At 46.8% G+C, this 18,901-nt stretch overlaps 1 protein-coding gene across 2 annotated transcripts in view; it reads right to left on the bottom strand.

The window, feature by feature from the left end:
* Window positions 1-2,118: 2,118 nt before the first annotated feature.
* pdcd6 (programmed cell death 6) overlaps window positions 2,119-18,901 on the bottom strand; it is a 34,408-nt gene continuing 17,625 nt past the window's right edge. Inside the window, exons 2-6 of one of the 2 annotated variants that reach the window (XM_085989061.1) lie at window positions 16,566-16,627; window positions 14,977-15,021; window positions 13,806-13,964; window positions 5,240-5,349; window positions 2,119-3,045 (exon numbers count right to left, since the gene is read on the bottom strand). In XM_085989061.1, coding sequence (XP_085845187.1) covers window positions 2,947-3,045; window positions 5,240-5,349; window positions 13,806-13,964; window positions 14,977-15,021; window positions 16,566-16,627 — 475 coding nt within the window. In that variant the 3' untranslated portion in view covers window positions 2,119-2,946. The remainder of the gene's footprint in view (window positions 3,046-5,239; window positions 5,350-13,805; window positions 13,965-14,976; window positions 15,022-16,565; window positions 16,628-18,901) is intronic. The other variant, XM_085989060.1, reaches the window with a different exon arrangement.

Here is an 18,901-nt window from a genome sequence, read left to right as displayed (position 1 = left end):
TGTTTTGGGTTTGTAAGCATCAAAGCCAGTCACTATTGTCCTGGCTCTATTCATTTTTTTGGCATTCTTCCACCTCCTTTTATGGACAGCCATAGTCACCAGGTGGTGTCATGGCGCCAGTTAAGTCTTGGCTAGGATGGTCAAACTATGGAGCACTTTTCACTACCTCAGTGGTCCAATTTTTCCTCTAAGTATGGAAAGTCCAAGGTTGGGATGAAGGGTATACCTCCAGCACAACCTGTAAATGATGGTGCCCATATACCAAAAGCTTCAGAATATACTAAATACTGCCTGTTTGTATGAAGAATCCTGGAGAATGCCATGTAAATGGAAAAAATGCTTCAGCAGTAAACTGTTCATACTCTTCAGCTGGGAATATGGCCTCGAAATTCAAGTAGGCTGGAAACCTGCTGGTGCCACTGCAGGCCGAAGTTAACGGCCATCAGCAAAAAAGCACAGGCAGCACCGGTATTTTGGTGCTGCCTGCAGTATAACACGTTGTTTTGGGTGGTAGTCTCAGCAGGAGGCCCAATGTAGCGTGGCAGTAGCATCCCTGGAGCAAGGCCGCGTTCTCTTGAAGTGAGCCTGTCACTTTAGAAAGCAGTGTCAATCCCTTAAAGGGAAACTGCCTTTAGCCCTTGGAGTTGAAATGCCTTCCATTTAAAAAAATAATAATTCCCAAATGGCAGTCTTCAGCTCTTAAAGCTGAACTGCCTTCTGCATGTAAAAAAAAAATGTCAGGATGGTGTGTGACTTGGAGGGGAACTTGGAGGTGGTGGTGTTCCCATGTGCTTGCTGCCCTTGTCCTTCTAGGTGGAAGAGGTCCCGGGTTTGGGAGGTGCTGCCAAAGAAGTCTCGACGAGTTGCTGCAGTGCATCTTGTAGATGGTACACACTGCAGCCACAGTACGCTGGTGGTGGAGGGAGTGAATGTTTAAGGTGGTGGATGGGGTGCCAATCAAGCAGGCTGCTTTGTCCTGGGTGGTGTCAAGCTTCTTGCCTGGATGAGTGAAGCTCCAACAACACAAGTGGAGAGTATTCCATCACACTCCTTACTTGTGTCTTGTAGATGGTGGAAAGGCTTTGGGGAGTCAGGAGGTGAGACACTCGCCGCAGAATACCCAGCCTCTGACCTGCTCTTGTTGCCACAGTATGTGTGTGGCTGGTCCAGTTAAGTTTCTGGTCGATGGTGGGGGATTTGGCGATGGTAAGACTGTTGAGTGTCAAGGGGAGGTGGTTAGACTCTCACTTGTTGGAGATAGTCATTGCCTGGCACTTCTGTGGCACATATGTTACCTGCCACTTATCAGCCCAAGCCTGAACATCGTCCAGGTCGTGTTGCATGCGGGCATGAACTGCTTCATTATCTGAGGAGTTTGTGAACAACGCTGAACACTGCAGTCATCAGTGAACATCCCCATAACTGAACTTATGTTGGAGGGAAGGCCATTGACGAAGCAGCTAAAGATAGTTGGGCCTAGGACACAGCTTTGAGGAACTCCTGCGGTGATGTCCTGGGGCTGTGGTGATTGATCTTCAATCACCACAACCATCTTCCTTTGTGCTTGGTATGACTCCAGCCAGTGGAGCGTTCCTCCCCACCTCCCCCGATTCCCATTGACTGCTAGGGCTCCTTGATGCCACACTCGGTCAAATGCTGCCTTGATGTCAAGGGCAGTCACTCTTACCTCACCCACTTATACTGTCTCTTTCACATTCAATAAGATCATGGCTGATCTTTGACTTCAGCTCCACTTTCCCACCTGATCCCCATATCCCTTGATTCCCTTAAGAGTCCAAAAATCTATCTCAGCCTTGAATATACTCAACGACTCCGCATCCACAGCCCTTTGGGGCAGAAAATTCCAAAGATTCACAACCTTCCGAGTGAAGGAATTCCTTCTCATCTCAGTCTTAAATGGCTGAGCCCTTATCATGAGACTATGCCCCCCAGGTTCTAGACTCTCCAGCCAGGGGAAACAACCTCTCAGCATCTACCCGGTCAATCCCCCTCAGAATCTTAAAGGCGCTATATAAATGCAAGACTTTCTTTTCTTTCTTTCCATATGTAAAAGTCCAGACACTGATAACTGAACAATAATGCATTTAAGATACAATATATTGAAAAGTAAGATTTATTTCAAAGTTTGTGAATTACAATAGGTTTACATTATAAATGTTACAGTAAATAAACATTTGGCACCACTTCTACTTGTTTATACAGCGCATTTCGCATATACAAGACTAAGTATCATCCTTAATGGCATTTCCTGTGCTAGGTAAAGTACAGCTCAAGGTTAGATCTACTAATGTTACATGATGCTTTTAACTAGATTCCCATTTTTCACATTAAACGATGTAACAATTTCCACTGTAGAACTTAATGTAATTGTTGTTTAATATAAATTACAAAGAATGTGTTAGGCATTTAAAATGAAATACAACTAAACTTACCAAGGCACAAGCTTGCCTAGATTGGTCTGCATCATAAATTTACTCAGTTCAGACTGAATATTTAGCAGAGAATAATTTTATAGTACGATGCATCATTTTGCTTAAGGAAATTTGATAAGGCACCATGCATAACATTTAAAAAAGCTTCTCCTTGCAATAGGCAGTCTTGGCTGCTGTACATCCAAAGTAGTTATCAAAACTCAGATTGTTACAGATGCAATAGGATATGGTATGGCACATCTGCATGCAATAAACCAATTACAAATATTAAAAAAAGCATGTACAGTAGTCAAATGTGTTTGTCTCCAATAGTGCAATTTGTCGATATTTTCTAGCAGATTATGCTTTTGCTTGAAGATTTACATCAGCATTTAACTTTCAAATCTGTGTTCTGAATTAGGTCTAAAGTGTGTTATGATCATCAGTTCAAATCAATTGACTCAAGGTTGGCTATACTCATTACACAGTCAAAGGGTTATACAGTAGCAAACATTTATACGACACTGAAGATCATAGTGAGGTACTGCTCATATGAAACTTGAATCCAGCCATCCTGGTCAGTATCGTATCGCCTGAATACATCAGTCAGCCTCTGTACAATAGGAGAAAAATAAATCCTCTTTACATGTGGAAGTCCAACATTCAAGCCATCAGAAATGTTTGAATTTCAGTGTTAAACACTCGGGGGGGGGGGGGGGAAATTCAGTATCGCCCCGTTTGGGGCGCCATTATCGGCCATGCGCAAAGTTTAGCGCCTGGCGCTAATTATCACCTCCGACGACAAACTGCTTTTATCGCCCCTAGAGGTGATTGGAGCGCTAAATCAGGCACTTCACATCTGTCTTAAGGCATAAAGGCCGAGGAGCGAGGCGCTACCTCAGAGCGCTGGCGAAGCAAGGAAGGGCAAATCAAAATGAACCTGCAAAGTGCTGCTCAGTACCCAAACCTCCTTCACACAGCATTGAATCTCTCCAGAAGTCTCTCTCTCTCTCTCTCTCTCAGAATGCGTGGTGCAAAAATGTCACCAACAAAAAAAGGCAGGAAGCGGTCACCTTTAAATAGCACTTCCCCAGTCCCTTTCTGACTGCAAAACACTCCCCTCAACCTGTTGTTGCTAGCGGCAGGCGGTAAGGCAGGGGGCGCCACTCAATATCCAGTCCTGGGCGCTACTGGGGCATTGCGCACTCAACTGACGTCACGATCTGCCGGCGCAGGAGATCGTGGTGGTAGTGTTTAGCGCCGCCGCAAAATGTCTAGTTAATTTCGCGAGTGGCGCAAACATCGCCGCACCCGGGCGCTAATTGCTTTGCGCCCCATTAGCGCCCTCTTAAGGCGCTAATGGGAGGCGCAAACAACTGAACTTTTCCCCCTCTTCCTCTTTACCCCCACTCCCAGGGGCAGAAACAAAGACTTTTTTGTTCCTTTGAATATTTCAGAGCCCCCCACAAAAAAAAGAACTATGAGTTTTATGATTTACTCTGAGCAAACTGTGATTTAATTTATTAAAATTCTCAATCATAATTATGATCAACTCAAATTAAATCCCATTAGTTTCAAATTTAAACCAATTATACCAAGAACGCTCAAATATATCCCCATCTCTCCTGAAGGTGCTGACTCTTCATGGGTATTGGCTGCTCTTTGATACCTCATCCCAAACGGCCATTCTTCATGTGGGAGTCCAGACAGTGTCAGCAGGCTATATGATCACCAATAGATCTCAGCCAAGCCTGATCATGCCCTTAACTGATGTACAGGAGGGTCACTTGATATCTATTAGGAGCAGGAACCCTGGCTGATCCTCCTCCCTCCCCCAGGACTGCTGTGGCCAATCATAGTACTTCTACTGTTGCCTGATGCTAATTCAGCACACACCAGGGATGATGCTTTCCTGGTCTGTATGTACAGTCTCACATATTTACCCATCTCCTATTGGGACAGTGTTTATATCCATTTTTATTAACTCCACAGCAATGTAATACACAACATATTACTCACTATAGTGTGTTACAAAGGATGCAGCATCTTGGGATTGAGATGACTATGGTGAAAGCCATGTTCAATTAATTTATCAGGATCTCAGCACCACTGAACGCATTCCAGTGAGTATTGTAAACTTATCACTGCTTATAGCCGTCTGCTTTTTTCTTTTTACAAGCAGGAATATTTCGGCAAACGGAAGGAGTAGTTGAGGCAAATAGCATAGGTGCATTTAAGGGGAAGCTAGATAAGCACAAGGGAGAAAGGAATAGAAGGATATGCTGATACGATTAGATGAAGTGGGGTGGGAGGAGGCTTGTGTGGAATATAAATGCCAACTAGACCTGTTGGGCCAAATGGCCCGTTTGTGCTGTACACTCGACGTAACATGATTTAGTAGATAAAGTTTCTACTACAATGTGAAGAGTGATGTCAGGAATGATTGCCTTGTACTTTACACAATTGGTGTATATTACAAGCCAGTAGCATCTCAGGATTGAAAGAAGTCAAATCATGAGTGTGAAATTGCCTTGTAATCCACTCCAGATTACTGTCCAGACAAATCTAGTACTTACTTTCTGTGATCACTTCTTCCATTTTTGCTGGTGGAGATATCACAGCAACCAATGGACAGCCACTTCCTGTGTATTACTTGCAAGTGGCAGCAACAAACCAGGAGTTCCCATCACATTAACTGTTAAATCCTTCAAACTTTCTCCTAGCTTTACTATAACTTTTCCAATATAATTACACGCCTAATTGCTGAATGGTCCGAAGAGAGAAAATTGTTAAATGATCGAGCTTACCTGTAAGACAATGCAGCATTGAACAAAATCATCAAAGGCTACCTGCCCTCTTCCTTGTCGGTCAAACTTACTAAGAAGAACAGTGTAGAATTGTTCTGACAGACGATACCCTTAAAAAAAAAAACCCCACAGGTTAGTGACAAAAAGAATACCTTAGAAAGAGTATCTTAGTGAGGCACTGCTGAAGCTTAGCATTACACTTCAACTTACATATCTAATGGCATACACACAACAGCAGTAATACCAGTATGGATCAAGGTTTGAATTGATGCAAATCAAGTGATTTGATTTTCACAGGATTCTCCCTTGACATAATTAAAATAAAAAACACGTAGGTGACACATATGCCATGGAGTGACTGGATAGGGTTTATATCTACAAAGGTACAGGGAGAGAAATATCCGAGTCCCATGCAGCCCACCAATCCATTTCAGATTAGCACTGGCAAGAATCTGGGACTGTAACACTTGGGGCTAGATTTTCAGTATAGGCAGTTTTGGGGCGCTAACCTTAGCGCCCGCCCGAAGTTAGCGCCCGCCCCAAAGTAGCGCCCCGTTGCCGGGAATTCAGTGGCTTCGCCCTAAGAGGTTGGTGGAGCGCTAAAAGAGGCGTTCCACTACTATCTTTAGGCGCTAAGCCGGCGGTCCAGAGGGATAGCGCCCAGGCGGGGCGCAGCGCGGGTGCGGTCATTTTTGGACTGACAGCAGACCCCGTGGCGCCGACCAGCTCTTAAAGGGGGAAGGGACGAATTGGTCTGCTGCCACGCCCTGCACACTGCAGCCTTGCAAAGAGGCCTCAACACTGCTGCTCAGCCCCAGGGAGTCATGGCAACGCCAGAGAAGGCCCGTCAGCGTGCCCTGCGCTTCTCAGAGGGTGATCTGGACATAATGGTCACAGCTCTGGAGGTGAGGCGCAAGATCTTGTTCCCAGAGAGTGGGAGGAATCCCACCCACCACGACTACACCAAAGCCTGGAAGCAGATCGCCCAGAGGGTGACGTTCACCGGCGATGCCCCCAGGACCCACAAACAATGTCGTAAAAAATACAACGACCTGACCAGGATTGTCAAGGTGAGTAGCCTTTCCAGTCTCCTCCTCATTCTTGCATGTACACCTGACATGATGGGCAAAGGGAGCTGAAAGTCCTATTGGCCAGCCCTCAGCCAGCAGCATTGGGACAGTCACAGAATCACAGAATCTACAGTGCAGATAGAGGCCATTTCGGCCCATCGAGCCTGCACCGACACATATCCCACCCTATCCCCGTAACCCCACGTATTTAATCCCCTAACACTAAGGGTCAATTTATCATAGCCAAATCAACCTAACCTGCACATCTTTGGACTGTGGGAGGAAACCGGAGCACCCGGAGGAAACCCACGCAGACACGGGGAGAATGTGCAAACTCCACACAGTCACCCGAGGCCAGATTTGAACCCGGGTCCCTGGCGCTGTGAGGCAACAGTGCTAACCACTATGCCACCGTGCCCCCCCAGTCATGAGCATCAAATGGCCATTCGGCACTCTACACTTTGGCCAAGCTATTCCACCATGGGAGGCTGTGCACACATCATCAGGGCTTCACTCTGGCCAAGCTATTCCACCATGGGAGGCAGTGCACACTACATCAGGGCTTCACTCTGGCCAAGCTATTCCACCATGGGAGGCAGTGCACACTACATCAGGGCTACACTGCGCACTTACAGCCCGTCCTCTCTCTTGCAGGCTAAAGTAGCCTTTAATCGCCAGGCCCGTGCCAGGGGTGGCCGCGCCAAGCTGCAGAAGCTCACTCGGCTGGAGGAGCGCGTGTGTGTGCTCATGGGAGCCTGTGTGATCGTCCCCACAGCGTGCGGAGTATCCGACCCTCCACTGCCCGGCAATGGTAAGGACCTCGCCTTTTGGCCCTCTCGTGTCGCACTGGCCCATCCGAGCTACCTCCTTTGCCACTGTCCCACCAATGCGCTGAATGCCACCAGTCCTAACTCCCTCGCTGACGCCGTCTCCTCACTCTGAAGCTACTCTTGTGCATTCCTGCTTTCAGCTGGTGACGACCAGGACCCTGAAGCTGCCAGTGACAGCACCTCCGAGCAGGAGGAGGAGGAGGAGCAAGCCGGACCATCGGGGGAACAGTCACGTCCCGCAGGAGAGGAGGAAATGCTTGACACCTCCTCACTGGATGAGTGCCTGGAGGAACTGTCGCAGGGCAATGCAGCTTCCGGGACCAGTGGCGTCCAGCCACCCAGGAGCCGTGCGCGTGGCCCGCGGCCTTCCCCCCAAAGGGGGGGAAGGATCAGAGGGGAGTGCTGCTGATCGGCACACTCGCCGCCACCAACGTGGCAAGGGTCCCTTAGTTCGGCTCCCTCCTCCCCAGCGGGAGAGTCGCGACTCCAGTCCGGACACCTTCACCTCGGAGGAGGTGCGGAAGCTGGATAAGATGGCCGAGGATTCGGACCGGCGCCACACGGAGCTCATGAGCGTGGTGGGGCGCATGCCTGAGGCCATCGAGTCGCTGGCGACCAGTGTGCGCGAGTTCGGGGCAGCAACTGCCGCGAGTGGCCGCATGCTGACTGATGCCGTCAAGACCCTGGCGGATGTGATGCGCCCGCACACCAGGACAACAGGGGCACTCACTGCTGCCACACGCGCTGTCTCAGGCAGGCATCGCCAGGGCAGCCGCCGCGCTGGACCATCCCAGCAAGCCGCCCCTCGGCTGATTGTTGCGGATCCTGCAGTGCGGGCCCGGCCGAGTGCCACCGCGCCACAGCACCAGCCAGCGCATCCCAGACGCCAGCTGGCCCACATTGCGCCATCCGTCGCCGCCATTCCCCCACTGGGGCGTCAAGGGCAAGCGGCTGCAGCTTATGGTGGCCAGGCTCAGGTGCGCCACTCAGCAGACGGCCCCTCGAGGCCCAAACGCCGTCTAGGCCGCCCCCCAGCGGCATCTGGCGGAAGGGCATCTGAGCCTCAGGCACCTTCCCCCAGCCTCGCAGCAGCCACTGGGCAGAGCTTGCGAAGGAGCAGCAGGCCGGGCAGGGGAGGCAAAAGGCTGGGCAAGGTCTCACCCTCGCGGGCCACTCAGTAGAGGGTGTGGGCAGCTTTCCTTTTATATGGCGGTGGCCATCTTTATTTTGCCCATGGTTGTGTTGTTGGAGGGCTTATTTTTTGCGTTAGGCCGACGTTGAGGCCCGGTTTGAAGAAAGGTGGAGTGACTCCTCCCCAGTTTGTGGGAGTGAGTCGTTTGTTGGGCTTTTTGTGGGGCCCGTTTATTGTTTTTGGGGATTCATGTGGGAAGGGCTTTTCATTTTTGTGTAATAAAAAATTATCTTTATTCATGCAGTCTCCATGGTTGTTCTTCTTAGTGTTTGTTGGCTTCGCCGGCTGAGGGCTTGCGGAGCGGCTGCATTCATCTTCCCTCATGGCCCCTGGCCATTCCCTGACAGGGGGCTTAGAAGTACCGTGTAATAAGGTGGCGTCGTGCGGCCCTTGGCCCTGGTCGCTCCCTCCTGGGAACGTACTCCTGCTCCTCCTCCTCATGCTCCTCCTCCTGAGGTGCTGGTCCAACGTCAGGTGGCAGTGCCTGAGTCCTGCGGATAGCCAGGTTGTGTAGCATGTAGCAAACCACCACAAATTGGGAGACCCGGTCCGGCGAATACTGGAGAGCTCCTCCGGAGCGATCAAGGCAGCGGAACCGCTGCTTGAGGACCCCAATAGTTAGCTCGATGATGTTGCGGGTGGTTTGATGGCTCTCGTTGTAGGCCTCTTCAGCAGCGGTCCTGGGCGCGCGGAGCGGGGTCATGAGCCAGGTGCACAAAGGATAGCCTTTGTCCCCGAGTAGCCATCCTCTTGGGGGAGGCTGTGCCTGGAACATGTCATGCACAGTACTCTGCCGCAGGATAAAGGCATCGTGGCTGCTGCCTGGGAAGCTGGCATTGACTGCCATGATGCGCTGCTTGTGGTCACAGACCAGCTGCACATTCAGAGAATGGTAGCCCTTCCTGTTGCGATACTGCTCGCCATGCTCCAGAGGGGCCCGCAAAGCCACATGCGTACAGTCAATGGCGCCCTGCACCAAGGGGAATTCCCCGAGTCTGGAAAATCCCAATGCGCGCTGATGCTGGCTCTCCAGGGCCATGGGGAAGGAGATGAATTGGCTTCTCCTTCTGTACAGTGCTTCGGTCACCTGGCGGATGCAGCGATGCGCGCCGTACTGGGAGATGTTTGCTATGTCCCCAGCAGCGTATTGGAAGGAGCCGGTGGCATAGAAGTTCAATGCCACCGTCACCTTCACCTTCACTTCCACCGACAGAGACGTCCTGCACCTGAGCTTTGGCCGCAGATCTCGGCGAAGCAGGTGGCAGATCTCTGCAATCACCTCCTTTCGGAATCGGAGCCTTTTAACACATCGCGCGGCACTCATGTTTAGGTAGGAGCGCTGCTGGCGGTATAGCCTGACTGGGTAAGGCCTACGTGGCTGACGCCTGTAGCCCCCTCTGCCTCTAGCCAGGGCTGCCCCGCTCACAATGCGTCTGCGAGCCCTACGGACATGGAGCTGCAGCTCCGCGTTGGCACCCCATGCAACCCCCATCAAATCCTGGCAAACACTCAAATTTCCAAAAGGCCACTTGCAGCGCTCTGGCCTGAGTCCAAAAATACCTGGCTCTTGCTGCTTGAAACCAGTTAGCTATCCTCCTTGTTGTGTCTCCAGAAATGCGTTGCACAAGAGTGTTTTCTGAAAAAAGGCTGGCCTTTATACTGGAGAGTACGTCCCCTTTAATTTGCGCCCCCCGGGGCCCGCGCTGGTTGTGTTGCATTCCTTTTTCCAAACGCTCCGGCCGCCAGCCGCACAATGGGGCGGTCCGACTGAAGTTTGGAATCGGGGCGCACAAAGGGCGTTGCACGAGGATGTGACGTCATTTTCTGCGCGCGCATCCGGGCGGGCGCTAAACTTTGCGCCGGCGCTAACGGGCAACTTAATTTGGGGCGGGGCGCTAACTGCGCTGCGCACGGGCGCTACACGCATAGCGCCCGAAAATCACTTCTCTTAAGGCGCTAACTGCTGGCGCTATCAACTGAAAATCTAGCCCTTGATCTCTTCGATAAGTATTTTCAAAAGGGATGGGACAGAAATAGTATCTTTTAAAAAAAACTGACTTGCAAATGGTAAATGGACCATTTTGCTTACCTAACAGCAAGCAGCTTAGCAAATTAGAGGCAAACTAGTGTACATTACTTTAACCACACAATGAGATTTTACATGCATCAACATTATCCCCTCAGTTTTGCAACCACATTAGCGCTGTGGCATCTTGTATTACATTACAAAGACAAATGATTGTTGATTTAAAATTGCAGGTTAGGAAAAGGAACACTTAGTAGGAACAATGAGTAGCTCCGACCACATATCGGTGCCGAGTGCCTGATTCATCACTATGCTCGCTGAGACATATTCGAATTAGAAAACCAACAAAATTTGGAGCAAGCCAGCAACAGTGAGATCAGGGTGGCAGACGGCGAGATTCCCAGTGTACGTCGCCAATCTCGCCGCTGCAGGAAAACCTGTGTCGATGTACATAAGAACATAAGAAATAGGAACAGGAGTAGGCCAATCGTCCCCTCGAGCCTGCTCCGCCATTCAATAAGATCATGGCTGATCTGATCCTAACCGCCAATCCACTATCACAGAACCATCTCCTGAATCTAACAGAATTAGACACGAAATAGGAGCAGGATCAGGCTACACGGCCCCTGGGCCCGCTCCGCTACCCATAGGGCCATGACCGATCCGAACCTAGACTCATGTCCAAATTCCTGCCCGCTCCCCGTAACCCTTAATTCCCTTTACTTCTAGGAAACTGTCTATTTCTGTTTTAAATTTATGTAATGATGTAGCTTCTACAGCTTTTTGGGGCAGCATATTCCATGGACCTACCACCCTCTGAGCGAAGTAGTTCCACCTCATCTCAGTTTTGAAAGAGCAGCCCCTTATTCTAAGACTATGCCCCCTAGTTCTAGTTTCACCCATCATCGGGAACATCCTCCCCGCATCCACCCGATCCAACCCCTTCACAATCTTATATGTTTCAATAAGATCGCCTCTCATTCTTCTGAACTCCAATGAGTAGAGTCCCAATCTACTCAACTTCTCCTCATATGTCCATCCCCTCATCCCCAGGATTAACCGAGTGAACCTTCTTTGTACTGACTCGAGAGCAAGTATGTCCTTTCTTAAGTATGGACACCAAAACTGTACGCAGTATTCCAGGTGCGGTCTCACCAATACCTTGTACAACTGAAGCAATACCTCCCTATTTTTATATTCTATCCCCTTAGCAATGAAAGCCAACATCCCATTGGCCTTCTTAATCACTTGCTGCACCTGCATACTAACCTTTTGAGTTTCGTGCACCAGGACCCCCAGATCCCTTTGTACTTCAGTACTTTCCAGTTTCTTGCCATTAAGATAATAACTTGCTCTACGATTTTTCCTGCCAAAGTGCATAACCTCACACTTTCCAGTATTGTATTCCATCTGCCAAATCTCTGCCCACTTACTTAGCCTGTCTATGACCCCTTGCAGGTTTTTTATGTCCTCCTCACTCACTACTTTCCCTCCCATCTTAGTATCATCTGCAAACTTTGATATGTTACACTCGGTCCCCTCCTCCAAATCGTTAATATAGATTGTAGAGTTGGGGACCCAGCACCGACCCCTGCGGAACACCACTAGTTACTGATTGCCAGTCTGAGAATGAACCATTTATCCCAACTCTCTGCCTTCTGTTAGATAGCCAATCCTCTATCCATGCCAGAATATTACCCCCAATCCCGTGATTTTTTATCTTAAGCAATAATCTTGTATGGCACCTTGTCAAATGCCTTTTGGAAGTCTAAATACACTACGTCCACTGGTTCCCCTTTATCCACCCTATACGTTACTTCCTCAAAGAACTCCAGCAAATTTGTCAAACATGACTTCCCCTTCATAAAACCATGCTGACTTTGTCCTATTAAATTATGATTATCCAAATGTCCTGTTACTGTCTCCTTAATAATGGACTCCAAAATTTTACCTACCACAGATGTTAGGCTAACCGGTCTATAGTTTCCAGCCTTCTGTCTACTGCCCTTTTTAAATAAGGGTGTTACATTAGCAGTTTTCCAGTCTGCCGGGAGCTTTGCCGAGTCCAGGGAGTTTTGGAAAATTACCAATGCGTCCACAATCCCTACCGCCATTTCCCTCAAGACCCTAGGATGTAAGCCATCAGGTCCAGGTGATTTATCCGCCTTGAGTCCCATTATTTTACCGAGTACCACTTCCTTAGTGATTTTGATCGTGTTTAGCTCCTCACCCCCTGTTTGTCCAGTGTTGGGATATTTTTAGTGTCTTCTACTGTAAAGACTGATATAAAATATTCAGTGTTTTTGCCATCTCCATATTTCCCACCATTAATTTCCCGGTCCCATCCTCTAAGGGACCAACATTTACTTTAGCCACCCTTTTTCTTTTTATATAACTATAAAAACTCTTACTATCTGTTTTTATATTTTTTGCTAATTTACTTTCATAATCTATCTTCCCTTTCTTAATCAATCTTTTTGTTATTTTTTGCTGTCTTTTAAAGTTTTCCCAATCCTCTATCCTCCCACTAGATTTGGCTACCTTATATGCCCTTGGTTTTAGTCAAATACTATCCTTAATTTCTTTACTGGCTGTCTTTTCTTTTACACCCTTTTCTTCTCAGTGGAATATATATTTTTTGGAAGTTGTAAAATAACTCCTTAAATGTACACCACTGATCATGTATCATCTTACCCTTTAATCTATTTTCCCAATCCACTCTACTCAATTCCGCTCTCATACCTTCACTGTACTTGTGGCCAGTGTTACTGTGAAAACTTCCTCTTTCAGCTTTGAATTTTGAATATCTTATTTCTCAAATTCAGAAAGGAATGGTCAGTCAAAAAAGTCAAAATCACACAGCATCCTTTTAAGTTTGAATTCTCTCTTTCTCGCTTGTAACCAACAAAACCTGCAACACTGTATTGGGATAAGCTTGATACAACAGTTCTGGCTCTAGTTGGCCATTTAAATTCCATTACTAGGTTTGAAGAGGTAGCTACCACTAGACAAAAATATATAATTTCAGTCAGTTACAAAAGGCCCAAAAATGTGAACTGGTCATCTTGGCTGGAGTGAATGAAGGGGCTTCCATCATGTTCAAATTGCACACACAAGCTGCTATTGCTACAATTATATGATACAGCATACCCCAAAAAAACACTGCAGAAAACATCCTCAAACCAAAAAAGGAAATTAAGAAATGCATGGGAGTTTAAAAAGTTGCATTTCAATCTCAGTTCTGGCCAATTTAAAACTATCACCTCCCCCTCATTGATCGACAGCCTTGCAACTCAGTCAGAGATCACGAATCTAGCTTAACCAAAACACCATTATGAAAACAAAGTTTTGATGAACTCCTACTCACTGTTTTTTCTTATTTCCCATTTCAAAAAATAACTAGTCACCTGTTATTGCTCAAATTATTATATCGAAGCAGCTTACTTACCAAAACCTGTTAATGCCTGTTTGAGTTCATTTTTGTCAATGAAACTAGAGTTGTCTCGGTCATAAGTTCGAAAGATGTTCTGCCAGTCATTTATGTACTTCCAAAGACCCATGAATTCATTGAAATCCACTCCTCCTCTATTATTCCGGTCAAACATTCCTATGTTTACAATAAAAATAAAATGTGTCATTGTCTAATGACATTTAATGTGGAGCCATATTGGTTTGACAACTTTCAGATATTCACCATTATCAATGCAAAGAGAACTTAAATAAAATCAAACACCATGAAGAGAGTTAAATTACCTTTTATCTATGTCAAGGATATAAACTACTCTGACAATCTGCCAAGAAGCAGTAAATAGTGTGCATTTTACCCAGTAGGAACTTGGTTGAGATCATCCGAGCTCATTTCACTTCAGGCCTCTACAACTAGTGGAGAGGAAATTCTCCTGTTGGTGTTGGATTTGAACCCAAGTAAAAAGACGATGCTAATTTATTAATACTCAGCTCCTAGTGGACTAACAAAAGCACAGTGGGAACTTAGAGAAAATCAACACTATTATGCCAGTTATGATTGGAAGGCCAGGTTTCAACCCTACTCCTCACCTAGATCTTCAGGTTCTCCACAGTACTGTCATTACTGCATAATTTCTATCCTTTTGCCTACTTTAGGTGATGAAAAGCTAAGAGCAGGTCACAGATTTATACTGGAAACAGAATCACAAAATAGCTTCAATAATTGCACAAATGGACATCTCCTGTGAACCGCCTTAAAAAGGACTATTCTCTTTGATTTGGTCCATTGGTTGGCTGTCTTAATATTGTTATATGAAGGGTATCATTCATCGTCACTGCTGAGCTCAGAGAGGAATTTAATCGTAGTATTCAAATAATGAAGAACGTCCCATCAAAGACTTCCAATCCACATGGTTAGTAGTAGAGAGAGAACTTTCACATTACACTCAACCATTGACCATCTGGGTTCATGGATATCACAATGCCCCCCTGCCCTCCCAGTAAACATCTGCATTTTCTTTCTTGCATTTAATGCAATCATTTTCCTGGCAGCTTTAGGAAGAGGCTGGCATGCACCTTCAGTACTTTTGTTTAAAAATGACAGCTCACTCTATTATCACCACTAAAATCAAATAGAATGAACAGACGCTTACCTATGATGGACCTGACGGTCTTTGGATTGAAAGGTGTCCATGTTCCTGACAAAGAAAAATATAAATATCGATTTAATTTTGGGAAGGTGTAATCTCCTGTTTATCTTCCTTACATATCAACTGCAACTAAGAAAGCAAGTAGGCATCTCACTCCCAGGGAGGGACATGAAGACGGCCCAGGAAGTACATGTTCTCCTTCGCTCCACTTTGTGCACCTCACATGCACAGCAATGCAACAGACATCAACAATACACATGCTGCTGTGTTCTGTATTGTTTTGCCTCATCAAAAAGTAAAGTTACACAAGTGATCATTTTTATTTATACCTCTCTCCCATATGAGGGTGAACCACTTAGTTCTTCATTCCCTTGAGCTTGCATTGAGCTTTATTAGAGAGCATTGTAGAAGGTCAAAGACGGAGAGGTCAGAGTGAGACTGGGATCAGGAGTTGAACTGGAAAGCAACAGAAATTCCTAATCTACTCAACAGCTCTCCGTGGACTCATTAGCTTTCCGATCTCTTTAAATCTTGGCTCGATTCATCGCTGCATTTGTCTAGCAAGCCTCCAGCGCTATTTCATTCGAACTGAAATTCAGTGTTGCTAAGATATTTAGGGCAGGGTTTATTTGTGTGTAAAAGAAATCAAATAGGCAATTCAGAAGAAACTTCTTTACCCAGAGAGTGGAGAGAAGGTGGAACTCGCCATCACAGCGAGTGGTTGAAGCAAACAGTATAAATACATTTAAGGGAAGGCTAGATAAACATATGAGGGGGAAGGGAATAGAGGGTTATGCTGATAGAGTTAGATGAGGAAAGACAGGAGGAGGCGCGAGTGGAGCATAAACGCCGCATGGACTGGTTGGGCCGAACGGCCTGTTTCTGTGCCGTATAGTCTATGTAATCCTACTAAATCCTATGTAAAACTACTTGTTTACCACAAAGAATGTGTTTTATGTTTTTGGTAACAGAGAAAAGTGTGAATAAGTTTGTGAAGTTTATCCAACACAACTCCCATCCCAATTTTCCCCAAAATATTATATCCATCTTCCAGATGAAGCGTCAGACTGAAGCCACATCTACCAGTTCAATTGGATGCTTGTGGGATCTTGCTGTGCTAAATTGTCTGCCGTGTTTGCCTACATAATAATGACTTCACTTCAAAAGCAATTCGGCTGTGAAGCACTTCGGGATGTCGAGAATGGGCAATATTGGTTTATAAATGCAAGTCCTTCCTTGCATTTCTCCCCCTCCCAAATTTCAACTTCAACGATATTTTGTATAAAAACGATCAAAAAAGTTCTGGGTAATTAAAAGTAAACAAGAAACCCCAGTGAAAACCAAATGATTCATGTTGTAAATATTCCTGTTCCACAGAAACCAAAACCAACAAACAGTAACTTTTGCTTTAGTAAAGTTGGTCAAAATTATTTCAGTTTTACTTTCCATTCAGTCATTTATTTCAAATCCAGTACTTAATCTTTCGCATGTGCCAGCGCTGCTACATTTTCCACTTATCTCACACGGTCATGATATAGAAGAACTGACATTGTTTCAATACCACGATACGCTGTCAACAGCACACCACTTACCATTGGATAAAGCCTGCTGAAGCTCAGATTCAGATATAACCCCACTTCGGTCTCTATCCACCCTGAAACAAGCACAAGGAAGGTATGAATAAAGCTCTAGAATGGTTTTAAATGAGAAAAATGTAGTATCATCCCTATAGAGTACCATTTATATTTCTATGGGCTCCACACACCCACTCTTCTCCAGATCAGCAAGACACTATTGTGTCCGACATTGTCCCAGCGGGCAGGTTTGTGGGAGCACGCAGCCGCACTGCTCACTTCCAATCCCTCTACTCCTCCATCCCCCACCAGGAAGGCCTGAGGGCTCTCTACTTTTTCCTTGAAAGGAGGCCCAACCAGTCCCCATCCACCATCACCCTCCTCCGCCTGGCTGAACTTGTTCTCACTTTGAACAAATTCTCCTTTGACTCCACTCACTTCCTCCAAATAAGAGGTGTTGCTATGGGAACTCGTATGGGGGTCCCAGCTATGCCTGCCTTTTCGTGGGATATGTGGAACAGTCTTTGTTCCAGTCCTACTCGGGTCCGCTCCCTCACCTCAAAAAAACTCTAACAAACATTGATGACTGTATCGCTGCCGTTTCCTGCTCTCGCCCCAATCTGGAAAATGCCATTAACTTTGCTTCCAATTTCCGTCTTCCCTCACATTCATGTGGTCCACCCCCGACACTTTCCTTCCTTGACTTCGGTCTCCAATTCTGGGGATAGGTGACTGACCAATATCCACTAAGCGCTCACGGACTCCCGTAGCTACCTTGATTACACTTCCTCCTACCCCGCTTCCTGTAAGGATTCTATTCCATTCCCCCAGTTTCAGCTGTTCCAACAATGCTACCTTCCATACCAGTGCTTCAGATACGTCTTCCTTTTTCCTCAACCTCATCTAACGCCGTTGACACGGCCCTCGACCGTGTCCGTTCCATTTCCCGCACTTCTGCTCTCACCCCTTCCCCTCCCTCCCAGAACCCCGATCAGGTTCCCCTTGTCCTCACCTTTCACCCCACCAGCCTCCACATTTAATGCATCATCCTCCGCCATTTCCACCACCTCCAGCGTGATCCCACCACCAAACACATCATCTTCCCCACCTCTCCCAGAATTCCAAAGGGACCGTTCCCTCCACGACACCCTGGTCCACTCCTCTATCACCCACTCCCCTTCCCACACCCCCGTGCAAGCGCAGGAGATGCAACAGCTGCCCTTTTACCTCCCCCTTCCCACCATCCAGGGCCCCAAACACTCCTTCCAGGTGAAACAGTGATTTACTTGTACTTCTTGCAATTTATTATACTGTATTCGCTGATAACGATGCGGTCTCCTCTACATTGGGGAGACCAAACAGAGATTGGGTGACTGCTTTGCGGAACACCTCCGTTCAGTCTTCAAGTGTGACCCCAAGCTTCCGGTCGCCTGTCATTTTAATTCTCCGGACCAATCACAGTCAGACATCTCTGTCCTCGGCCTCCTACAGTATTCTAATGAAGCTCAACGTAAGCTCAAGGAACAGCACCTCCTCTTTTTATTAGGCACTTTCCAGCCTCAACACCGAGTTCAATAATTTCAGATCAGAACTTCTGCCCCCATTTTTTCGGATGGCAGCAATGTTCCCGTTAAGCTGCGTGGTGGTCTGGAGGCCCGCGCAGGCCGCTCAGTGGCTTTTCAATGGAAAAACCATGCATGTGGGAAATGTGAATGTGCCGCGCAATCCATTAAAGGGGCCGTGCACCCAAAAATATTAACGGGAATATTGCACGGTAGCGGTTGCTGATGATTCTGATATTCCCATTTACATCTCCTCTAGACCCATCTTTTGCTTCTTTAGTTGTCCCATTACCATCTCCTTTCACCTTGCACCATCATCCGGCCTTATCACCCATCACAGACCTTCCCTTTTGTTCTTTCCTCCTCTCCCACTTTCCCTGTCTCTGTACTTACTTAAAACCGGTTATATCTCTAACCTTTTCCAGTTCTGACAAAAAGTCATCGACTTGCAACGGTAACTTTCTCTCCACAGATGTTGCCTGACCTGCTGAGTATTTCCAGCATTTTCTGTTTTTATTGCACTGTGTCTTTGATCATGATAAATTCAGTGGAATGGAATGGAATGGAACTACAGGCCAGTTAGTCTGACATCAGTCATTGGGAAAATGCTGGAATCCATTATCAAGGAAGTGGTAACAGGGCACTTAGAAAAATCATATTAGGCAAAGTCAACATGGTTTTATGAAAGGGAAATCGTGTTTAACAAATTTATTAAGCGTTTTTTGAGGATGTAACTAGCAGGGTAGATAAAGAGAACCAGTAGATGTAGTATATTTGGATTTCCAAAAGGCA

This window comes from Somniosus microcephalus, chromosome 5, assembly GCF_052327205.1.
Source record: "Somniosus microcephalus isolate GS21.2 chromosome 5, FLI_Smic_1.0, whole genome shotgun sequence".
Lineage (NCBI taxonomy): Eukaryota > Metazoa > Chordata > Chondrichthyes > Squaliformes > Somniosidae > Somniosus > Somniosus microcephalus.
The sequence above is the reverse complement of the archived record's forward strand: the minus strand, read 5'-3'. Positions and strand labels throughout refer to the sequence as shown.